Here is a 25,865-nt window from a genome sequence, read left to right on the forward strand (position 1 = left end):
CCGCCGCGCCGCAGCCAATCGCGGAGGGGCTCTCCCGCCGCTAAGGGCCGCGGGGGTAAGGAGAGAGGCCGGCGCCGATTGGCGGAGAGGAAGGCGACCGCCCGCGCGGAGGCCAATCGGAGAGGGGGCGCCGAGCGACCCCGCTGCTGAGTGGTTGGTAAAGGAAAGGGGCGGGGCTTCGGGGGTAAGGGGTGAAGGGAGGGGCTCTGAGGCGTTGCCATAGCGACGGGGGAAGCCAGGGGGAGGCCGGCATGGCGGCGGGGATGGGGCACGGGGACACGCCGGGGGTGGAGGGGCCGGGAGACGGCGGGGCAGGAGCGGGGGGGCCGGGAGCGGAGGAGCCGGTGCCCGAGGAGCCGAGGCCGGAGGAATCACCGGGGCCGGGGCTAAAGGGGCCGGGACCCGAAGAGCCAGGACCCACGGAGCCGCCGGGGCCGGTCCCGGAGCCCGCCCCCGGCACCCCCGAGGTGCCGGCGGAGCCCTCAGGTCCCGCTGCGGCCGCAGAGCCGCCCGCCCCCGGAGCCAGCGGGGCCGCACCGGGACCCTCGGAGGAGAAGGAGGAGGAGGAGGAGGAGGAGGAGGAGGAGGAGGAAGGCGGCGACCCGGCGGAGGAGCAGCGGGAGCGGGCGGCGCTGCTGGAGGAGCACCGCGGGCTGGCGAGCGAGCGGGAGCGGCTGCGGCCGGCGGGCGCCCTGCTGCAGCTGCGGCTGGGAGAGCTGCTGAGGCTCAGGAAGGGAGAGAGGCCGGCGGCGGCGGGGGGAGGAGGCGGGCGGCAGGCGCCGGCCTACGGGGAGCGGCTGCGGGAGCTGAGGGAGCTGCGGGAGGTGCGGCAGCGGGCCCAGGCCGCCTGCGAGCAGCGGGTGAGAGCCCGCAGCGGGACGTGCCGGCAGAGCGAGGCCCGGGCCGAGGAGCAGTGGGAGGCTTTCCAGCACCGCAAAAAGGCCCTAGCGCTCCGAGCCCTCGGCAACAGGCTGGGCGGCCGGGCGGCGGCCGTGCAGGTGGTGGATGGCGTGCTGGTCAAGGAGCAGGTCAAGGAGAGAGCCGTGAGGGAGGTGAGGAGAGTTTACCCAGAGTTTGGGTACCTCTGGGCACCCCTGGGTTGCTCAAGTTTCCCAAAAGGACGGGGTTGTCCTCTTACACCTAGGGCGCTGACTTCCATTGGCACCACAGAATCATAAAATCTTGCCTTGAAGCTTTCCTCTTGTCACTACCGACTTTAACCCCAAGCACTTCTACCACAAGCAAGACAAGGATTAAATTAAATCATTCTTTCATTTCTGCCCCTCCAGGTCCGCGTGGAAAACGTCAAGGTGAAGCTTGAAATCCAAAGCCTTGAAGCAGTCTTGAAAGCCCAAGGAGAGCTGTTAAAAGGCCAGAGTTTTGCAGACTTAGCGTACATGAAGAAAGAGAATCAGAAGCTCGTTGAAAAGTTTGATGACCTCTGTGGTGAAATTCTGAAGCTCAAAGCACAGGTATCCACGGCAGTGCACATTCTCAGCCATTACAGGGAGAAACTACGGTTTGTGGAGGCTGAGAACCAGGTCAGAGAAGCCGAACTGATGGACATTGACATCCTCTTGTCACAGAAGAGAGACTTCCTCACCAGAAAGAAACAGGCCAGGGACAGGCTGCGGGCAAACACCCTGAAACTGCAGCAGAAACGTGGGCTGGTTGGAAATGAGGTGCTGCTTCGGGACTTTGAGGAGAAGGTGGACACCCTGGAGTTGTTACGTCAGCAGCTGGAAACCCTGAAATGTCACCACACTGGCCTGATCCTTACACGTAGGGAAATTAGGAAAAAAGTCAGGGAAGCCAATTCAGTTCTACCTTTTTAGGCAAAGAAAGCATGGCAAAGATATACGCCAAGGAGTTCTCTGTAGTTCTCATTTTTAACATACTTCTTTTTGGTAAATCCTAGGGAAGGTATTACACATGTACTCCTGAAAAAGACTTTTCTAAACGACATCAATACTTGGTAGTAAGTGATTATAGTACTCATTTCTGAATGAAACCATATACCGATTCACTTATTTTTTAAAAAGAAAACCAGTCCAAAGCCTACACTTCTGGGAAATCACCTGTGCTTGGTCCTGTAAGGCCATGGCAATATTGTTTAAGCAGAGCACTCACCACACTGATTCAAACCTTGCTTCTACCACCCCCCACTATGGTTCTTACACTTTAGTATGAACTTCATCTGTAAGCCAAAACTACCTGCCTTCTAGGCAGGTCCTGGATTAAAAATAATTAATTATAAGGGTTACTCTTCATAGATGTGGCCAAGCACTGAACAGAGAAGCACACTGTGAAAACCCAGCATGCCTCGCATACAGCCAACACACTGCAGAAGCACCAAATCCCTCACCCATTCTGTAAATACAGTTGGCTGCAAAGTTTGTCTTGGTGGCGTACAAGAAGAAATTTTTACTACTTTAAAAATATACATCACTCTTATTCAGAACTAGAGTTCTGGTGGTTTTTTTTTATTATTATTATTTGTTTTACTTGGTCTTTCAGCTTTTATGGACCCTCAGCCTTGTGTGTGACGTGTCATGGTGTGGGACAAGATACGGAGCAGCATGAACCCATCACCATTTTTGTCCCCTCTGCACTGTTCAACTGTAGTGTCAGAATTCCAGAAGACTGAAGAAAAAGGAGGGGAAGAGAAATGTTCACGCATGTATGTGTATACAGCTCACACAGCTGTAGTTCCAGGAAGCAGCTTCTGTTTTCAAAATGGCGTATTCCTAAAATTCCCACAAGACACATGAAAAACAGCATCTACAAGACTTATCTACATCCTGCAGCTCTTGCTGCTGCGAGGGCAGCATCGTTTTTCACTAAGGCAGGGGATGATGTCGAGAATACAGAAACATCTTGGGCCAGTAAAATGCCAGGGTTGCGATGAGTACGTTCTCCTTCCTGAAAGAGCTGCAACCAACCAGCCGATGGGCAGCCCAATTATTGCCTCATTCTTGAACCTAGTGAATTGCTCATTCCCATCCATTTCTACATTGCTTAGACAGACCAGATCTTTTTAGTCAGAATTAGGTATGGAACGCCCAGACACAAGTCTTCAAAGGCTGTGAATTCTGCAGCAAAGCAGCTACATCCCAGTGGGAAAGAGGAGGAGCGGAGTCTTTTGGTCTCCCACCACAGGCTGGCATCACACCCTGTGGGACCAGCATTGCTAAGCTCTACTTGAGCTGCAAGTCCCAGTCCCAAAGTCGCATACGTGTTTACACAAAGCACACAGGGCACTGAATACACTTGCAAGGGGATAAAAGTAGATAAGCACGTGAAGACATTCCCAACAACTTATTCCTTTCTCTTTTAAATAAACTAGGTTTTCTGAACTTTCTAGTTAGTTAAAGGCCAGAACATAATTGGTTATTACGCTATTGAAACTTACTTTTTTTTGTTCTTTTTTTGTCATAGAGAAATGGCAGTCTTCAAAGAGATCAGTGGTTTCTTACTTTGTGCAGTCACGCCAAGCACTCTGGTTATATTCTTCTACAGTCCTAACAGTTTTGCTGAACTATTCCATAAACAGAGAGAAGTCAAGTACTCTCTAACTTAGTAGCTCACAACCTGTTTATGAAGACAGACTATACACAACTAGGAACTTTTCACAAAATGCCAGCATATCTATCTGTTGCTGGATAATAAAAGGACACAAGTGCAACTGCCAGCCATTTATCAAGAAAAAAAAGACATTAGAAATAATGACCCCTCACCATAACCTCACGTTTGGTAATGGGACTTTTCTCCTGCTGAAAAGACTGGTTATTGCCCAGGTTGAGTCGCCTCTTAATGTTCCGTGAAACAGCTTCCATAAATACTAGTGGATGATTAGCAGTCATGTCTCTAAGAGAAGTAACTCTTATCTTATTACTTACAAATTCCTGCCAGGGAAGTTCTTGAACTTCTTCCTGCTTTTGTCTTAAGAGATGGAAGGAAACCTTCTCTTAACTTCCTAAAGATTAAGCAACAAGCATACACAGGTAAAGGGAGTGAGGAGCAGGAAAGTACATCTCGGGTGCTTTTCATTGCTGCACGTTTGAGATCTGGAAAAGACAGGAATTTAAGGTGCGAATGAAGTTGACAGCATATTCCATGTCCCTGAGATGGGGTTTCTACTGAAACATACTATTAAGACATTGATCCTCACACTGCCTCCAGGGTTTTTTCTTAGTCCTGCGCTGCTGAGATAACCTGCTGCTATGCTGGCCTTCCAAAGCACCCCAAAGGTATAAGGATCAAAGATTTCTCCATTTTCCTCCTGAAAACATAGGAAGACAATCTGTTGAGGAAGTAGCCAAGATAAATCTGATTTTATCTACTAATCTCAGTATTACCTGTCTTCAGGCAGATTGGAATTAGCACTGGGAAAACAAGTAAGAAAATCTAGCTTTAAACAATTTTATGCAATTCCTGTAATGTATCTAATATAAATGTCTACCAGTTTCAAGTTGGTATAGGCTCACATAAGGCAATTTTGATGTCATGTTCTAATCCAGCAAATCCAACAGGAAGATACTTCAGTACGAGGCAGCAAGAGGCGTTTCCCAGAGGAAACTCTAACAGTGGCAGCCAAGTCTTTGACTATGTTCCCCTGCAGTCTTGTTGCACAGGTAGTTTCTCCCCAGCTCGTGTCTAAGTTCTATTTTTATCTGGTATTTTAACCCCTTTCCAGATAATTAAGGGATGGGAAGCTTCTCCACTCAAATATCTGAAGTTAGGTTTACGTAAGAATTAAAGCAAAACCACCTTAAGTTGAGCACAAAGACACCCAGCGATTATGGAACAAAATAAACCATGTTTTCTTCTTTTAAAACAAAGAAAGTTTTAATTTCTGAATTACGCTGACAACAGGTGATTTAAGATAACTTTACATGACTTTATTTAATAAAACCATATATTTACAGTTGAAAAAGTTCCAGTTTGATACACGTATCTAAACAAAACATGTAACTACATAAAAACAATCTGAACATGATGTACAGGGGATGTATCAACAGTTCTCTACATGTCACTCTAGTTTTTGAAACATTCAAAAGAAGCTGTTATAAGGTACCTCTCCAAATAAAAGTCTGTACTGAACGAAATACGTTAATGGATTGATTGCGGATTGGAGTTGTGGAACGGCTTTACAATAAAGTGCAGGTTGTACAGAATTCCTAACCTGGTTGAAGTTTTCTGTTTGTTTTCTCTCACCTGCTGCACGTGCAGTGACAGTTGCAGCCTTCTGATGTATTGCAGCATTTTTGTTTTTCCTTAAACCCATGAAGAACATAAAACAGTTTGCTTTGATGGGGACACCTGTTCAATGGGAGAAAATCTCATGCATCACGTTACAGATGCCCTCAGGCATCCAAACAATAAAATTAAGTTGTCAAAATCTTTTATGCAATCCCTGAATTTATTACAGAAACCCTCCTTAATAATCAAGAGATTTGGTATGCTGCAAGAAATTTAAAAAGCTCAGTGGCAAGTAATTCTAAGCCATTACAACTCAACTCTGTTTTTATCAAAATTCAAGCATTATTTTCAAATCAAGGTACTGACAAGTTGAAACAATTGCATCTTCAGGCAGGTGATTTTTTTTTTTCAAATGCATTTTGTTTGAAAACAAACTGTGCAAAGCTCCTTATTGCATTGCTTTTCTTCATTAAAGAACATACCTTATATACACAAAGAAATCATTTAGAAAATATATACATCTTCTAAAAACAGAAAGATCAAATCACTGAACAAAATAATTACGTTTGCAAGTAACAAACAGTGCACAGGTGTTGCAGCAGGCCTTTTCCCACAACTATGCCCATTTCCACTCTTACATTCAACATGTTACTGAGAAGAAAAAAACGAGAACAGGCTGCAGATGGCTAAAACAGACCTACTGGCTCCAGAATATATTCTAATCAGACAAGCGAGCCATCCTTCGAGACTTGGTTTAAAACGAAATACACACCTAGTTACAGGGAGGACTTAAATCACAAAGCCAGTTACAGTACCACCTAAAAAACGTATGCTGCGGAAAGAGTTGTCTCTGTGTTTAATACATCATTTAAAAGCATAGTGCAAATGTTGGGGATGTTAGGCCTCTCATACCCTTTGTGAAAAGGTGTATTTGTTGTAGTAAAAGTAGCAATAAAACCACTTACTGACCTTCCAGCTTTCTATTGCACGTCAAAGCAATGTACCGTACAAGTACCGCTCATTAAAGGACCAGAGCTACACAAATCGTGGGAGAATTAACGGGTTTTCATCAACATCCTGATGTCTGTTTTCAGTAAGCGATGGCCCAGAAGAAGCCTTTTGGAGAAATTCAGATGGCCAACAAAAAATACACACGTCTATTACACCAGGTACACGAAGTGGACAGGAAAAAAGGCCAATGAGGTAACAGACTTGCAAGCTGCACTTGCATTACATGTATTCCAAAGTGATAGGAGTCTTCAAACAGTTAACCAAGAAACCTTGCTTTCGCTCTTTTTTAACGTTACAGTCAAAGTACCACTCACAGAAAGAATGTTGTACTAAAGGAGAATCTTTTGATTACATCCCTTACAGTCTAGGTTGATTTGAGCAGTGTGCAACTATTATTCTCATGTTTTTATTCAGACAATGCCAAAATGCTCAGCATAAAACAGACTGAAAAGCACTGGGAAGCCTATGGCCACATAGCTGGAGGAGCTAGTAATTCCCGGTGACAGTTAACACAAATATTGCTTCGGTTAGTTTCCCTTTTCAATGGTAGCCATTATTTATAAAACAGATTTTACACTATAAACATTCTTGTAAATCAGAGGCACTCATGATTTACAGTTCAACATTCATCTAAATGCAGAGGGAACCCGAGCGGAGTAACAACTGAGCATCTGCTGTTGGCTCTCTGTGACTTGCTCACTTCTACTCGAGGCTGGCTTCAACGCTAGGAAATGACAGCCTGTACCTATCCCGACAGCATTTGTCTGACATGTTCCCCAATAAATTTCTACTCATTACCACATCAAGTTCAGCTCCATTTACGCTTTTCCACTACAGCAGCAGCAACCTCAAGAGATCCCCTGTAAGCTTTTCTTTTCAGCAGCAGTGTTGGCTTATGGAACTCCTCCCCTGTGCCCTTCCTTCTCGGTTTTGCCAGCGAGCAGAGCTGGGTTTCAAGTACCCATAAAAATTCCTTTCAACTACCTCTCATCTGCCCAGCCGACGGTTTTATCCGTTGGCCAAATGGCACAGGAGTTAAGTAGCTGGTAGGCAGGAACACCCTGGAGCAGCACTGCCCAGAGGAGGGAGACATGGAAGCATACAGTTACTAGTATGTGCCCTCGTGTTTAAACAGAGGCAAGACAGTACAATTGGGAAATAATGCCAGCTCCATGCTAGATCCACACCTGGTGAGTTTGGGATCTACCTGGAAAAATGGAACGTTTTCCATGTGCATCCAGATTGGAACACGGATTTCCAAGGCATCTTGAAGAATAATTGGTTTTACACTGCTAGCATGACTTCTTTTCCAAGTTAACTTAACGTTTTTCCTTAAAGAATGGAATGTAGTTCTATGTCTACACGATCTCTTCAGTAAATGGGACCTACAGCCTATAAAAACAGAAGCATTTCTAAAGAAATGGTCCTTACATCGTTTAAGTATAAATTCCAGCACCAGTTATTTAAAACCCAGATCCAGCTCCTGTGAGGGGTATGGGAAACATCCTGCCTAACAACAAAACTAGGGAACAGCTTTCAAAGCAACCGACAGTGCTGAATGCCCGGTATTTTAAAATATCAGTGAAAAAAAGGAAAGAAACCTTAATGGTGCTTAGTTTTACTGCCCTCATCAGACACCTGATGTGTATCGCTGTCCACTGCAAACGCTCACTCTGCTAAAAGTTTAAGGCTAAGCCTAGGTTTCACTTACAAAGGTTTTAACCTCCCACCTCCTTTTTTTTTTCTCTCCTCTCTTCCTCTCTCCCCTTTAAGGCTATCCTACTACTGAAAAAGAACTGAAGTAACACTTTGATTTGCAGGCTCACGTGTGTCAAAACACTATCCAATACTTTTGCCACTTCCCATCTTTTCCTCTGAGTTCCTGGAGGCAGCCGGAGTTAACGTCTGAGCGAAGGGCTTCCTTTTTCCATTTCCCGGTTATCCTTCTGCAGAGCAGCCAGTATCTAGACATTTCAGGGAATGAGAGAGAAAAAATGTATTAGGTTTACAAATAAATCCCTGTCCAAAGACTTTCTGATTTCATTACCCCTGAGCAATACTATTTTAGCTGTTAAATCTAGTTACAGGTTCTCAAAGCTGAGAACCTCTCTGCTGAAGACCATCCTTGTGCCATGGGAAATATGAATGGATTTAATGATGGTTCAATCTCTCCCCAGCACACACACACACTCTTGAAGCCTGGATGTGGGATTTTTACCCAGACTACACAAGTGTACCACTACCAAAAGAAGCTGCCTGAGGGGAATTTATAAATTCTCAGGATAAATGAACTGTCTGAAACCACAGCAACTGGGCAGCTTGTTTGGAATTCCCATAGCACTGACTGGTGCTCGCCTAGAGCACATTGCTGTCCCCACGTCTGCTTCTGTGATTTTCTGAAGCAAAAAATCACCATTTGCATTCAGATCGAAAACTTTTATTTCCTATTAGCCGATGCACAATTTTGTTAGCCCTCATGACTTGCAGACAGCACACTGCCACCAGTTCCTCGTGCTGCTCAAGCAGCATGAGCTCCCTGCCCTCTGGTTACTCCCCCCTGCAGCACAGCGGCAGCCCCAGGATCTGCCCGGGAACCGATGTACTTCAGGACATTTTCTCTCAAAGAACTGCAGCTACAGGCAAGCAACTCTGACCAATTTCAAACAAACTTCTGCATCATCAGAATTAACAGCAAGTAGGTGTAAATCACTCAGAGCAATTCCATAACACTGCCTGCATTTCAAAGCAAAAGCATCCGAGCTGCTGCAACAGGTGTTCAACAGAGGCACGAACGGAGCTGCTGCTGGCGGGCTGTTTGACAGCTTCCAGAACTGGAGAGATTTCAGAAAGGTCCTGCTCAAAGATATTCTGAATAAATCAACAGCTACTCCATCAAATGAGCTTACCGAGACTTCGAAGTGCCATAGGAACAATGTTCTTCATGGAAAAAAAAAAAACTTTTTAAGGAGTCTGAGAGTGAAACCAAAATACTGATCCAGAAAAGCATTTTACATAGACCTTAAGCCAGCTGACAGAAAGCTCGGATTCCTTAGTTATTTGGAAAACTTGATGGAGCTAAAATCAAAGCACAAATTCCAGAAACACTAAGCCAATAGCCTAAGCTGTTTCTCCACACCTGATGCCAAAGCCATGAATATGACTGCTGCTCAGTTCAGACTAAGGCTGTACTGGCACAAGACCCTGGAGATCCTTGTTGCAACTCCAGAAGAAAACCAGAACTTGCAGGCTTCCTGTTGACACCCACACTCTTTGTTATCATTCAGCCGGTCTCCTTCAGTCTTTAGTTTCCTGATAATGCTGTTAGAACAACCAAGAGAAAACGGAGTGAGATGAAAAACACCACCAGCCTGTCTGACAAGGGAAGCAGGATTAATAAACAGCCTGCAACATTTTAAATGAGGTCCTACAAACGTAATCTCTGGACAGCATCATCCCAGAACGTGACACGCAGGATACCAACACCAGAATAACTGGAGTACAGCAAGGTGCATGGTTCAGTGCTTTTTTGAGGTTCAAGTATACCTACTGCTGAGACCTGAGTCTGAATTTGACTTCCTAGCTCTACACACTCAAATACACTCCTAACAAAGCAGCAGCAGCTCAAGTTACGCCGCTTGTTTATGCAGGACAGTTACTGTAACCAAATGAGATGATGCTGAGATGGGACAACCCCATTTTTTTTTTAAGCTCAAGAGCATTTGGCATCCTCTGCAAACTAGTGCCCCTGGTCAGTCAGTCTGACTAGAGTTTAACCCTGAAGTACAACATCCATCACATTCGACATTCGTTTTGCTAATTTGAAAAGTTATTTCCCTAAAAAAACCAACAAAACAAAACAAAACAAAAAAAAACAGAAACCACAAATGGGTACTACAGCAAAGTATTTAACTTCTACCAAAATACTTGTAATCAAAAATAATTACCTAACCAGGGAGCACAGCAACTGCAGCCTCACCTCTCCAACACCCTGGGTGGGTGTGTGTTGCCACAGGTCCCAGCACTGCCCCACACTACTGCTCCGAGTCCACCTCTGCAGCCAAGTCACACCCTACCAAAAGCCTGTCCTAGAAAAGCAAAGTTCAGGCTTCTGATTCCAAACTCATCCGGGTGAACTCTTTAAGACCGAAAAAAGGTAAAAGGCCATCCCAGTCAGCATCTTCGTAAAAAGAATCCCATACCCTCGTTGTCTTGGTGCTGATCTCTACTGGAACTACCAGTTCCAATAGTGATACCCCAACAAAGTTCCAGTATGCACAGGATGCAAGTGAACCCGCAGCTCCTACCCACTTCTGGCTTGGAAAACGATGGCTAAAAGGTGAAGAGGCCTTCCTGATAGGAAAATACTCATTAATGGAATTAGCAGGTGAAGAAAGGCAGCTGGTGCAGGAGTCAACAAGGTAGGTAAGATGTCAGCCAATACCGACCCTACAGTGAGCCAGCTCACTTTGACATCTATTTGCTCCACAGTTCAGCAGCAGTTTTTCTTCAGTTTGCCACAGCAAGCAAAAACAATCTGGCAAATTCCAGTGTAGTCAGAATGAAGCTGATAAGAAGACTGAGGGCTTGCTAGGGCTAAATTATTTCTGAAGTCTTTGTCCTGTTGTAATGATCACCACTAAACCTTTAGTTATCACAGACTGAAAAGCACTGGCAGAAAACAGCTGAAAGCTGGTTACCTGGGGGTATTTGGCAGAATAAGACTCGTATCTCCCCATCTCTGCAAAGATCTGAAGCAGCAGTAGACTGAGAATTTATTTGGTATGTGATGGTCATCCACACAGGACATGTTCAAAGAAAATGAACCATCTGAACCAGGAACAAAAACCTCAGGCAATCCACTCACCTGAACACACACTAAACACACAGAGCAAGCTATGCAGTCCCACCTACCCACAAAATCAAACACTAGGTGTAAAATGTTCTTCATGAGCACCGTACATTCATCTGACAATCCAAGATAACATCCTCTTTACCTGAGCCCACTTTTTGTTTCTACTTTGCATCTGAATGGCAGCAATAGATGTAAAGAATTCTTCTGAAGGTAAGTCCTCTGGTAGCTTTGTTAAAAACTGAGCTATATGAATGAAGTCCATTTTGGTCAAAATATCTTCAAAAAGTTTTAATATTCCCAGGGCTGTACGAAATAAGAACTCTTCTCCATCGCGGCAGAACACGTCCCAGACACGACAAGCCAAGTCTAGTGGCAAAGATTTGCTGTACAACGTGAATATCCTGAAAAACAGAGCAAAATTTTCACAGTTACTGGACGAGAAAAATGTCTCGGATGCTCAGAAAAGTACAAACTGCTCACTAGCAAGTTTGACGCTTCTCAAATATGAATATCCCCTTTGTATTTCAGAAGTACTTCTATTAGTTGCTGCATAGCAACACATGAAACAATACAAAATTGTACTACACAACAGTTACAGCATATCACCATCATCTGGGTTTCCAAGCCGCATTTTTCTTCACATATGCACTGCAGAACATTTTGCTGCACTCTCTAAAACTGCAAATAATTCCTTCTCCAGCAGAGGTCAGCAAAACCTCAGCTATAAATACAACCTTCCCTTATCTTTTAACACAAAATTTATTTTCAGGTACGCTCAATCTTACAGTACTTCTCTTGTGCTTAAGATTTCACACACACGTACCCATCCTCTCCTTTTTTATTTAAGAAATTCTGGTTTAAATAAAAAATACAATGGAATGGAGATGTAAGACTCACACGCACACACACACACACACACAATATAAATCAATTAATTTTCCGAGCAAATTCTAATCATCAAAGGTTTTCTGCAATATTTGCTTTTTACTATGTCAGATTATTTGAATGATGTCCCATCAAGTATAACGCTTCTCTGAATCGGCACACTTTAGGAAAATTGAAAAATTTTGTATTTTACAAGCAGCAATAAGAGAGTAAGCCATTTGCACAAATTCAGGTGACAGGTACATTGAAGGTTTAGCATCCTGCACTGTTTCACTTCATTCTGTTTTTACATTTCATAGCAATATTTTTTTATATCGAGTGGAAATCGCGAAAATTCTGTTCTCCAAAAAAGCTGAATTAAGAAAGTGGTAGAGTCTAGACTGAAAAAAAACACAACCACCTATTACTCATATATATACACACACGCACATATATATATATGAATATGTATATATACACACATACAAACATTTGAATGTAGAAGAATAGCATGGTAACAGCTTCTCTGGGTTATTGGCTGAGCACATGCTGACTTACAGACTTTGTCTATACTTTCAGCATCTTTGTACAGTCACATCCCATATAAAAATGTCTCGCTGCAGAATACTTGCACAGCAGAATAACAACTTTTCGTCTACACACCCAGGCGCACAGGAAACAGCAATAGGTTTTCCATTTAAAAAGACCAGTGCAATAGGAAGCAATTCAGCTGAATACTTTCCTGGTCACCAAGTGGTAGGCAAACACTCAGCTAGCAGCTAGCTCTGCCTCAACATAAGCCAACAATGCCTCTATTTTTGCTCCGTTTTTATTCACAAAAGCTATTATTCTGTCATGATTCACACCTAACCTGAATAACCCATGTGTATTAAATCCGCAACTATGCAGAAAATTAACTGTCAGAAGAAATAGTCACATCTATTTATTAGAACACCGCTTTTTGTAGGAAAAGATTTACCCACATAAAAAAGCTGTCATGTCAAATAAGGTGTTTGACGCTGATCTCTTCATAATTTGCACGGAAGTGCAATTTGCAAGAAATTCATAAAGCAATTAACTTTCATTAATACCATCGTGGAATTAAATGCAGCAAGTCCTGCGGATGGAGATTGGGCTCCCTAGAATAAGCAACGACACAACAGCAGGAATCATTCCTGCTAAGAACGGATCCAGGATTTGCTCCCTTAAAACATTTCCTCCAGAAAGACATTTTTATTAGACATCCGAGCTACCGCTCTGAAAGCCAGCTGAAATTTATTGCAGCAATAAAGCAGCTGCAGCAGCTCTCAGCAGCGCTAGCACACCGCTTGCACATGATGCGCCTGCACAGACTGCAGGGTGATTTTCTGCCTGCTGCTCTCTTTCAACTTGCTGAAGTCCAAGATGCAGACAACGCAGTTAACAAGCACGGAGATGGCCAGTGTCAAAGAAACATAAACGCAGGGTTCTGGCTGCTATCTGTATGGAAGAGGGAAAAAATGAGTACTGAATAGATGCTCCTGCTGCTCCCGGCCTTGCTTATGATGAATGCATACTTTGAGGTAGACACATGAAATCCTGGCTAGTGTGCTGCTCGCAGGGAAAGCACATGACCATCATCTTACCAAGAAAGCATTGTTACCATGATCATCATAGGCTCTATTTTAAGCCCCTCTCCCCCTTTTTTTTTTTTTAATTAAAAAGTCTTCATGAGATACTGTTAGCAAGAGTGCTGAAGGCAGGTGTGCCAGATTTTGGAGTGACAAATCAGGCACAACACCACCAGTGAAAACCAGATCCAATATATTCTCATCCTGCACATTGCTGTGCTCATCTTCAACAGCACAAAAATACTTCTTCAACTTCTGAGTCCATTTGTGGAAACTGCCAAACTAATTCAGCTTTTAAATTTACTCTTGGATCCTCTCTGCTTTATCCTGGCACACCACTTTTTACCTGTTACCTTTTTATCTATTTCCCCTACATCTGCTAGACAAAGACTACAGCTTCCTAAGAGTTGGTGCTTTCCTTCGTTGCACAGTGGCATTATAGACATCTATTATATAACAAGAACCGTTCTCGTTAGCACCTTTAGAGTTACTGGAGTAAGAGTGTTAAGTTGATTTAGTACAATTTTAAAATTACTGAAGTTGAAGAAATCAGAAGCATTTACTTTGCCCCTTTTAGGGGTAAGGAAAAGGTCACCATTACGTACCATGCTGAACTGACTGCAACAGAGCAACTTCATAAATTTGATTCCATTCTAAAATGCATCAGTACAAATACTGTGCTAGTTTCTGGGGAATTTCACCAAGTCAGAAGCACCCAAAAAGCCCTGTTCTCTTGCCTAGGTGTGCTACACGGCAATGCAGAGCTTCACCTGACTTCACTCTAACCCGCAGTGACATGAGGATCAGCGCACTGTAAATTCTGGTGAAGACTAATTTTTTGGAGTCTGTAACAACCCCAAATCAAGAAATTAGGAGGTCACGAGAAACCTTTGGACAGAATTTTCAAGGCTTCTGATCCATTTTTTCTTTGAAAAGGAAGCATGCACTTAAACCGTAATCTTGAGCTTTACTTTTTGGGGGTGAGCTGTTACTGGCATGACACAGATTACGTTTTTCCTGTTGTGACAGACAGCAAGCCTATAAATATTTCACTGGACGTGCTCACTACAAACATCCACACAAACAAAACGGCTGGGACCTTTATCATAGCAAGTACAGGGTGTCAATAGAAAGTTCGTGTTCGCAGAGCACAATCACAGTCAATGTAATATTAAAGAACCACTGGGTTAGCCAGCGGTACAAACAAAGCCCTGGGCTGTAATTATTGCCCAAATCATTTTTCTGAGTGGGAATGAAGAGGTATTTGTATATTAGCAGCAAGCCATAAATAGACCATGTGTGTCCTTTGTAAAGCCACATTCTGCTCTGCTCAGAAGAGCCTGTGGTCTATCAGCTGACAGTGCTGAGTGGCCAAAACCGGGCTATTCACACACTATTTCCTCTCTGTTCTGTGTGAACCTGACTGCACGTTGCTCTTTACAGCCCTTGCATACTCGATTCTCTTTATATTCTTCAAAAAAAAAGTAAAAGCAAGTCTAGCTTTTGAATTTTGACTAGGAGAAACAGCAGTTGGAATTTGAGCCCAAAGCACATGGGTCCTTTTTGAAAGAGATGCCTTACTTGTGGCAGGTAGCCGCTGATAATCATTCTGCTGTACCTTTTAATTAAATTCTTATGCCCTTGACGTCCTGCTGTCATAGAAGGCAGTGAACTGGCAGGGGAGCTGCACTCCCTAAATCCCCTGCCAGCCCCAAGAAAGCCCAAAGCAGCATTACATCACTTGCGTAGTGTTGCTTTTTCCTTGGCACGTATCCCTCCAACAAATGATTTGGGCATAACAATTTCAGCGCCGTTCCCTGCGGCACCGGCTACGCGGAGGAGCACAAAGGAGCCCAGTCGATCCCACTGCAATTGCAGGAGGTTTCCCAGCAACTGGGCTGCGCGGTGCTGGCTACTGGAGTCCCCCCAGAGCTGGCACCAGCTGAGATTTGCTGCACACATGCCTGCACAGTAACCATGCCAGCCACCGGAATAGCCGCAGGCGTCCCTCTGGAGCTCAGAGCAAACATGCATTTAAATAAAAGTGATGTTGTCAGGGCAAGGCTGCTTCTCTGAGATTTTTACCCACAACCAGGAGGTCTGTCTGTCTGAGAGAATTCACTGGGCGTGGAGTTGCACAAGCAAGGCTTCCCCGTATTCTGCCTTGAATGAAACATAACTGAAATTTCTTTCTTTCCACAAACAGCTTTGTTTTTCACAGAGTACTATCAATATTACAGCAAATTCCCTGTCAAACCGGCAGTCACTCAGGAGCCACAGGCAACATTAGAAGCAAAATTTTAAGAAGTCCTTTGCTTTAATACTTACTCACTTGCAAAGACAGTGACCATTTTCCCCATTTTCCCTTACATCTTTCCTATATTACTTCCTGGCTAGTTCCCTACTAACTATAATGGAGGGACAGCAGAGATAAACTCCAATTCTCATTAATTTCCAGCAGCTATTAAAAAGACCTAAATCTGCTTCCTATGGGATCAAAGGATTTTCAAAGGATAGGGTATATAGATATATATTCAGACATATTTATATGTATAAATACATACATACACATACACACATACATTTAAATATCATACCAAAATCTCACACAGCTGAACACCAACCCCACTGCCTAACAAGACTGAAGACATGGTTGGACAAGCTGACTAGCTCAAGACAAATGTGCAGAAATTTAGTATAGGATTGGACAGGACTACTGTAAGTAGTCCTCATTCCTGAGGTTTTATATCGTTTCAACATCTTTCCTCTTGTCATTGGATATACCAACCCCTGCCCTCTTCCTTTCCTTCTATCCTATTCCAGCATTTTTCTGGCATTTTCCTGCTGTGCAGTAAAGAAATCCAGTTCAGTTTATATTCTCAGCCTTCAGTCATAAAAAACGTTCTGATAGCATTTATAGATGCTGGGAGAAATGAGCCTATCCATCACACTCCTCCTCACTCCCCTACTCACGTTGCATTAAAATGTAATCCCAGTGTAACAGCAAAGTCAAACAAAACCCATGCAACAGTACGCTCTGTGCAAGAGGCATGTGCACATGAAAGGAACTCAAAGGCAGCAGGAAGCCTGTATGGATGAACAAGGAGCTCCTGACAAAAGCATACAAAAAGAATAAGGAGGGGAAGATGTTGCCGGAGGAATACAGAGACACTGTCTGAGCATGCACAGAAGAGATTAGGAAGACCAAAGCCCAGCTGGAGTTAAACCTGGCTGTGGCTGTTAAGGACAACTAGAAGGGCTCTATACAGGTGCATCAGCTGAAAAAAGATTAGGGAAAACACGGGCCTGCTGCTAACAGGACAGGGAAGCTGGTGAAGTGGGACATGCAGAAGGCTGTGCTACTCACTGCTGCCTTCACCTCAGTCTCTACTGAGAAGACTTGCCTTCAGGAATCCCGGGTCCTTCAGAGCAGTGGGAAAGTCTGGAGCAAGGAAACTCTACCCTGGGCAGAGGGGGTTCGGTTTAGAACACTTAAACAAAATGGGCACACACAAGTGCATGGGACCTAGTAAGAAACCCTGGAGTGCTGAGGAAGCTGTCTGGTGTCATTGTGAGGTCGCCCTCAATTATATTTAAAAAGATCACGGTGACTTGGAGAGGTTCCTGAGGACTAGGCGACCTTATCAAGGGCAAAAAGATGATTGGGAGAAGTCAGTATGGATTTCTGAAGGCAAAATACCGCCTGAAAAACCTGACAGGCTTCTATGATGAGATGACTGGCTTGGTAGATGAGGAGTGGATACTGTTCATCTCGATTCTAGCATGATTTTCACCACTGTCTCCCATAAAATCCTGACTGATGAACTGATGAAGTATGGACTAGGTAAATGAAGAGTGAGATGGACTCAAAATTGGCTGAACTGCCAAGCTCAGAAAGTTATTAATCAGTGGCACAAACTAAAATTTCAAGCCAGAACACTGCTACAGTACTCCGGGGTTTGATACTCAGCCAATACTTTCAAGTAATTTAATTACAGACATAGATGATGGGTCAGACTCCACGCTCAGCAAGTTTGCAGGTGGTACAAAACTGGGAATAGTGGTTAATCCACTGCTCTAGAGGAACACACTGGAGAAATGAGAGAAATGAGCTGAGTCTCATGAAATGAAAAATGAGTTTCGTGAAGTTCGACAAAGGGAAATGACAAATCCTGCAGCTGGGCAGGAAAAAAAAAAAAAAGCCCAGGCACTAGAATGCATGTGAAGCCAACAGGCTGCAAAGCAGCTTTGAAGAAAAGGACCTGGAGATCCTGGCGGACAAGAAGTTAAGCATGAGCTGGTAACGTGCCTTGGGGACACACAATGCCAACCCCCGGGGCTGCAGCAGGAACAGCACTGCCAGCAGGCCAAGGCAGGCGACCTCTCCTCTCTTGTCAGCACTGGTGAGGCCAGCTCAAGGCTTCTCAGCACAAGGGACACAGACACGCTGGCACAAGTCCAGCTTGCCACAAATGTCATTAAAGGCTCGGAGCATCTGATAAACAGGGAGAGGCTGAGAGAGCTGGGTCTGTTCAGCCGTGAAGGGAGATGGCTTGCAAGGTGTAAAAATATTCAACAGGAGGGAGTAAAGAAGATTGAGACAGACTCTTCACAGTCATATCCTGTTAAAGGGCAAGAGCCAATAGGCACAAATTGAGACCAAGGAAGTTCTATTTAAACATGAGAAAAGAAAAACTTCACTGTGACAGTGGTTAACACTGGAACAGGTTGCCCGAGTCTCCATCCTTGAATATATTCAAAACCCTACTAGCCAAGGTCCTGAGTAACCTCCTATAGCTGACGCTGCTTTCAGCACTGGGTTCGGACCAGGTGATCTCAGGCACTCCACGATACTGAGAAAGCTCACCTAGTGAAACTTCGAGCTGTGCAACTGGACAGAACAACTCCAAAGGGATTTCTGTTCAATGGATCAGAAACATGATCAGTGCTAACAAGAAGCTCTGAAAGATCACAGGGACATTGAGAGCTTGGTTCCAATAGAAATGGATTAACAGTCAAAAACATTTTCTGAAATATCAACTTATCAATCTCAGAAAATAAACAGAAAAAAAAAACCTGCTGCTACTGGGAATTTTGTCTTTTACTGAAAGTAATTAGTCAAACACTTGACAACAGAAGAAGCTGTCAACAATTTAAAGGCAAGCCAGTTTGCACAAAAAAAGATTTCGTATCTTCCTGAAATTGACAACAAACTATTGCTTGCTGAGAAGAGACATTTTAGCTGCCTCCAAACCCAAGCCTGATAGGCACAAATGCAAATACTCAATTTGGAGTACCTAATATCACGATGAAATTTGACAGGTCTGCAAATAAGACCTGTGTCTTTTTCATCTGTAAGGCTGTAATTACAATAGAGCTAAAAAGAAGAGGAATTTCACCAAATTCCTTGTCTACTGAGTGGAATAGCTGTAGTAATTAAAACCAATCTGTGCTGGGACCCTCTAAAGAGGATCTGAGACCACTGAACATACAAGCAGAATGCTTCCCAAGAGTCATTGCTGATCCTTCCAAAAGCCTAGGTGCTTGTTTTCTTTGCAACTTACAGCCTTGGGAGGTGTCCCTGCCCATGGCAGGGGGATGAAATTGGGTGGGCTTTAAGGTCCCTTCCAACCCAAACCATCCTCTGATTCTATGATTCTGTAAGTCTGTGGGAATGATGTGGATTGACAAATTCTGAACACAAGCTAAAGCTTTTATCTTAACAACAGAATACTGCAACAGCCCAAACCACGCCAGCTTATGTCAAGAATAAGACATGGAGCTATAAGCTAGTATGCATATTAGTAATTATACTGTCAATGTCTTACCAGTCAATAAGATAGATATCTGGAGTTAAGTTATTTTTTTTGAAGTGAGCAAATAGCTTTGGCAGATTTTCTTCAAAGAATACCTCAAATGCAGCAAAGTAAGTCAACATCTGCAAAAACAGGGAGAAAAAACAGTTAGCTCCATAATAAATAGACTTCAATATATTATCTGTTGTTGGATTCATGTTCTTCAAAAGAAAAATCATGTGAATTACATAATGGAATACAGAGCTAAACATTTGCGCAACAGACAGCATCTGCAAACACACAGTTTAACATCCATTCTATATTTTGTTCTCACATTAAACAATATCATTATTGTTGTGGGTCTTGGCCAGCTTCCTTTGGAAAGAAAAATAGCATCAGGAGAGAAGTTATTTGCTGATTACTCAAAATAATTATGATAACAGAACGGTGCTTTATGTTTGTGGCAGTAACCTAACGTTACACTGAATAACATCCAAGACCCAATGGATTACAAAATTAAATACAAAACTGAAATAATGTAATAGCCCATAGCAAGAGTGATGAGTCCATTTGGCTCCAATCATAAATCATATTCTAATACCAAAGCTTCAATTGTATAACACGTTTTAAAAATGAGATAATAGTTATTTTTACTGTAAAGAGACAGAGAAAGTTCACACAGAAAAGCTGAAGATCAGGACAAAGCACTTATGCAAGAGAAACAGACTCCAACCCCCATCTGATACCTTATCCCCTTAACTGTACTGGTTTTAGCATGAAAACTAGAATGTTATTTTTAATATTTGAATATTTGGATAAAATAGAGATAAAAAGAGGGCATGGAAAAAAAAAAAAAAAAAACCTTTCCTATCCAACTAAGAATTAAAAACAAAAGTCTTTTTTAACTTTTCCACCCTAATCCTCTTACTATTGCAGGAAGAAAAGTTTAACAAAGTCCTTGAATGACTCAGTATTTTTAATTACAATCTCTTGTAAATAAAGAATGCAATAAAGAATGGTTGTGGTATCTTTGAAGTACAAGTTGTACCAGCATGCTTTTCCCCAACACACCAAGACAGTAAAAGGGAAGCCTTTTGTGTGAAACCCTTTAAAAGGATGACAGATGCTTACCTGCTTTTTGATAGCCTTACAGAAATGTTTTCCTGTTTCATCTGAATGTAGTGACAAATTCTAGACTACCTTCGTTAATAGCAGCACATAAAAAAATGACTCTCAAGCCAATCTGAGATGGGCAGGCTACGGAAATAGCTGTACCAAGTTAGGTATAATCTCTAAACCACCTGTTAGCCAGAAAAAGTTTCACAGTAAACAGGAAAATAGAAACCTAGAAACCCACTTTAGAGAACTCTACAACTGAAAACTTCCCAATATGTATTTTTAAATACACGAAGTCCAAGCATCATGTGAGATTCATAGGCATAAAGAAGGAAGCAAGTAATGCAAGACAGTCCTACTTCCAAAATGTTCTGTTTACAAGCCAACACCACAGTAAAAACAAGTCCTACTAAAGGATATCAGAAGTACATTAAAGCAGGGATTTTTACACATAACTGCCACAATCACATCTGTTGATAGAAATGAAGGCAGCTCAATTAGAAACGCAGTAAAGGTTCAGGTATTTATCTTGATTGTATCAACATACAATAAGACATTTACTTAGTAGTAATTAAAAAAATCCAGTTGGAATAAAAATTTAACCAAGAAAATAAATCAAGTGAAATCAGAATAAATTTCTATGATTTCCAAAAGCACCTCTTCAATAAAATAGAAAAAGTAAAATCAATATAAGACAAATTAGCATTTGAGTATTAAGCTGTAAAACTGACAAAAAAGTTCAGCATACACAACAGATCTGAAGATTAACCACAGGAAGACAAAAACATCTCACTTTGTCTCACCACTAGGTACAAAATTTTCCTTGGGGTGTGAATCATGGCTTTGCAATTTCACAGTACGTTAATACTCCTCCATGTAGCACCACCTCTCCTGTTCTGCAAGCATTCTTCTATCACGTAGCCTCTGCTTGTCTAAGCTAACAAAACCAAAGGGCACTATCCAAGGGGAAACTAGAAACACCGTTACAGCTAATAAACATCTTATTCTAGAAAATTTAATTCTGAAACCAGCTTCAAAAGATCTGTATTTACACACTGCATGAGTGAGCATGTCCTCCTTTTTCAAACAGTAGTTATGGAGATGATTGATACAGCTTGTAGCAGTGCTGTCTGAGCTGTTGTACATCTCCCACAGGCATTTACAACTGATGAGACCCAGAAACTGTAACAAGAAATTACACGTGTTTTTCCAGCAGAAAATTACAATAGGATCTCTAGTGTCCCACTGTTTAACCAATGCAAGTGATCACTGTTGATGTTACCCATTCCCCTGCTTTATTTCTCCCATTTAAACCCTTGAGAAAGCTGACCCTATTTTTACAGCATTAATGGGTAAATAAGTGAAAAGGAAATACAGAATGGCATAATTTTTTTGAAATACACTTCAAAAATAAATTAAAATTGTATTTCAGGAGATGAGTCTTACTTTGCTGTGGTACACAAGTAGCCCAGTATACATGCTAACAAAGAATTTCAGACAACAGAGTGTGAATGAGGCACCCAACTTTCACTAAAAACTGGGGAGGACAGGGCTGTCTGCTCATCTGATTTCCCCCATGCCATCTAGAAAACGTAACTGCTACAGAGTAAAGAGATGGGAAATCCAGCTCTTTTGGGAGCCTATTTAAGCAATGTGTTAGTTTGGGATAAAAAGCACCTTCAAACCACTGTTAAAACTATTAAGCTGTTTTCGGCTTTCATCTACAGTGCTCAAATTCAAGAACACCTGCAATAATATTCTCATGACTATTCTCTGAGCATCATAAAATACTCAGCAGCTGAACAACTTCATTCACCTGCCTGTTCAAAAGCTTGGTGGGGAGTTTTTAATTCCAGTTTGGTTTGTTTGTTTGTTGAGGAGGGGTAATATGTGTGCCTCTGCTATTTAAAAAACAAAAAATTATCAAGCATGTTGCCTTAAAATAAATTCAGACATTTTCCAGGCTACTGAGCTCATGTTTCGTTTTGTTTTGTTTTTCAACATATCCACAGTATGTAGACTACAGTTTTATTGCATACTTACAAGGCCATGGTCCACACGGAAAAATGCCATCTGACAGGGTTTATTTAAAAGGTTAGAAAAAGCAATGAAGGCATCTGCAGTATCCAAGTTCAAGATCAATACTGCTGCTATGAATGACATGCCCTGTACCTGAAGAAAGAAAAAGCATCACAATTCAACAAGAACTGTATTCTTTCAAGAACACTGCCCCATTTTGTCATCGCAATCACTACTATTTAACACACTCACTGAGCTATTGAATTTTCAAAACTTTCAGAAAGGGAGGAATTTTTAACCTGCATAACCACTTGGTATTGAATGCTGAGAGCACGGAAGCTAACGATCCCCGCGTTGCCTCCTTTCAGAGACTCCAAGTAAAATTCCTAAAAAAGGCCAGGATGACATCACTCTCAACTATGCAGAATGAAGCCCTTTCTGAAGATCTGAATGAAGATTTTTTTTTCTGGTCCCTCTTCTCATAGGAATAGGGCATATATGTTTTGATCTCTGAAAAGCTGTACTAGGACACTAGAGACTACCCATGTTTCTTTTTCAATCAGTAACCTGGTAGATTTGAAGAGCTGCAATGGCTCATTTGACAACCAGCAGCATTTTAAATTAAGTGTGTGTTTCATTTACCATAAACTCATGATATTGTTACATTTTTCCACAAGCTTATTATGGAATTGGCACAGAACCGAGGCAAAACTCACCCACCCTAAGGGTGTAGTGCTGCCATCACAGGGTCACATGGACCGAGGTGTGACAGTCCTTCCTGCAAACCTGAGGAACGAGCTCCTTCCTAACACAACAACAGGTTCCACGCCAAATGAAGCACACCACCTCATCTGCTCTTCTTCTAGTTTCCAGGCAGTCACGTTCAGATGTTGCCAAGTAGCCAGTGCTACTCACAGAACAGGAATGGTATTTTTCTACATTTGCCTTCTATAAAACAATAGCTCCCAAATAAACGAGCTCTTAAACACATCCCTGCTCTGTAGTTTTCTGTTGTTGTTGTTTTGTTTTTTTCTCCCCCAGACTAAATAAAGTATCTGAAATCCACTTGGTCCTTTCATAATCACTACTTTGAATACTTTGAGGAAGCTCGTGTGGCTGTGATGGATGCTGCTTTACAGACAGTTCCAGAAGCTCATAACCCTAAGGCACAGAAATGCGTATCAAGAGGAGTAAGAAACACAATTCAACAGAACAGCCTCAGTAACACTGCCATTAAGAACAGTGTGTACTTCAAAGGACCAATTTAACTACATCTTCTCTTTCAACACCAATTTTCAAGCACTAAAGATATGTACTTTTGAGCTTTCCAATGACTTAACCTATTAAAAAGTTTAAATTTAGCAGCAGAACCATTATATATGACACACACCTCCCAAGCATGTATTGGCATATAAGCACACAGAAACCCCATAATTATTCACAGAATAATTTAATGCTGGTCTACAGCTGATTAACACACTCTTCCCTCCTCCTTGTTCTCCCTCCCCACCCCACACGAAAAAATGATTCACTTACATAGCCTACATCAGGTCTGTAACAAGTATAGGCTCCTAAAATACTGTGCAACGTGTCATGGTAAGGACCCCCCTGTAATTAAACAAAAACAAGACAATATGTCTAAGTATGTAACAAACATGTTCAAAACCCTTCAGTGCTACAGACAGTATCTATTACTTTCAATTAAAGATGCGTTGTTTCCCTCTAGAGCTCTGAACACCCCCATCTCCTTCAAAAAAAATCTTTAGCTTTACGTTACAGATGCATACAGTTCATTCAATCCATCAGTTACGCATTATATTCTTGTACAAGAGGCATGTAAGCCTAAGAGACTCAGTATAGCTTAGTAGCTTTTTGACAATTGTGCCAAGAAGGCAGAGCACTAATGAGAACTACTTCATTGTCTATTAGACTAGAGGCAGAATGCAATCATGAAGAGAATGGTTAAAACAACAATATGCTCTAACATACACACACAGATCGTATCCAGCATGACATCTATAGCCAGAAAGAATTTTATGTTGTAGACTATTAACAGCTGCCATATCTTACACGAAGTATGATAACTGGCTGAGAATTTCCAAAGGGAGAAGTTTTCAACCCAAAAATGCTGATTCATCAAAATCTAAATTTTTTAATAAGCATGCTGAAATTTGTGTATAGAAAGACAAAATATTTGCTTAAAATGCGTAATTAAAGCACACCAAAAACACACAAATTACATTGGCCTTTCATGGAACAACAGCAAAAAAAGGGTGACCAAATTTTGCTTGCTTGAGCTGTGTTCTCTCTCGCTTACCATTTATTTGCAACCTAACAGTGTTGGTTCACTGACTAGGAAATACTAACCTGTATCACCTAGACAGAAACCAGTGTGAACTTAATTAGATGAATCAAGACATAATGATAAGCCAGCAGATTGCTTTTTCCTTCCTCCCAATGAGTACCTTAGAGTTAGTCTCTTCTAAACTTCCAAAAGCTCTAGGAACTTGTTCTCTCAAGAGGTCTGTTCCTTCAGATTTGATCACAGTGGGCTGTTTCAACCCAGGGATGAACAAGATTTTGTAAACTTAATTTCTCTGAGTATTCATGATAAAAGTTAACATTACTTACCTGCTGGAATATACAGAGATTAGGAAACGTTCTTGAGATATCCAGTTTTATTAACTCCAAACTTGCTTCTCTGTCAGCTGCAGAAAATCCAGCATCTACAAAAGCCAAAATTACAGCATTTATTACATAGGTCACTGCACGCTATTCTCCCCCCACACCGTATTATAAAGCAAGGAGGGAAAAGAGAAAGAGACAAGGCAAGACATGCCAGGGATGTCACTTGTATCCTTTGACATATGAAAAGACATATGCAAGCCTGTTGACCTATGACCCTTAGCCTTCAAAGAGGCTTCCTAATGCTTCCTGAAGTAGATGCCTCTGTGGGTAGGTCATGATGGGCAGAAGATCTACAGGGATCTATAGGATGGATGTCAGCTATCTTTATTACTATCAGCTCTCTTTCCAAAATCACGTTTATTTACTCTTCGTATGTGTTGTTAAAGTTAATGTCACCACAATACACTCTAACTGAAATGGATCTCACACAAAGTAAATTTCTAAAGCATTAGAGATCCAAAAGTTTCATTTCTACTTTGGCTGTCCTGGTTAAATATGTTAAGGAGCTACCTACTGCTACACAATGAAGAATCAAAAAAACAAAGAATTGTTACTTGCAAATAGTATTAGCATATAACAATCAGGATAACAATGAGGATATACATCCCAGAAAATAAAGTGCAAGATAAAGCTGGAAATGTACTAGATGTTGTTGCACTTAAGATGCAGGAAACCAAATCTCAAGAGAATAAAGCAGGGGGTTTCCAA

The 25,865-nt window shown here is 42.2% G+C and overlaps 2 protein-coding genes across 4 annotated transcripts in view; one reads left to right on the forward strand and one right to left on the reverse strand.

Moving 5' to 3' along the window:
* Positions 1 to 251: 251 nt before the first annotated feature.
* On the forward strand, positions 252 to 5,245 carry CFAP184 (cilia and flagella associated protein 184; the record flags this gene model as incomplete). Its single annotated transcript, XM_084519220.1, has 2 exons — positions 252 to 1,052; positions 1,290 to 5,245. The coding sequence occupies 2 exons, from the start codon at positions 252 to 254 to the stop codon at positions 1,833 to 1,835; spliced, it is 1,347 nt and encodes a 448-aa protein (XP_084375346.1). The 3' UTR covers positions 1,836 to 5,245.
* TBC1D14 (TBC1 domain family member 14) overlaps positions 4,683 to 25,865 on the reverse strand; it is a 65,412-nt gene continuing 44,229 nt past the window's right edge. For all 3 annotated transcript variants that reach the window (XM_084517086.1, XM_084517087.1, XM_084517088.1), the window contains 6 exons: positions 25,101 to 25,195; positions 24,006 to 24,077; positions 22,494 to 22,622; positions 19,368 to 19,477; positions 11,208 to 11,466; positions 4,683 to 8,177 (listed from right to left, as the gene is read on the reverse strand). In XM_084517086.1, coding sequence (XP_084373212.1) covers positions 8,112 to 8,177; positions 11,208 to 11,466; positions 19,368 to 19,477; positions 22,494 to 22,622; positions 24,006 to 24,077; positions 25,101 to 25,195 — 731 coding nt within the window. In that variant the 3' untranslated portion in view covers positions 4,683 to 8,111. The remainder of the gene's footprint in view (positions 8,178 to 11,207; positions 11,467 to 19,367; positions 19,478 to 22,493; positions 22,623 to 24,005; positions 24,078 to 25,100; positions 25,196 to 25,865) is intronic.

This window comes from Aythya ferina (assembly GCF_964211825.1).
Source record: "Aythya ferina genome assembly, chromosome: 4".
In the NCBI taxonomy this organism is placed as follows: Eukaryota; Metazoa; Chordata; class Aves; order Anseriformes; family Anatidae; genus Aythya; species Aythya ferina.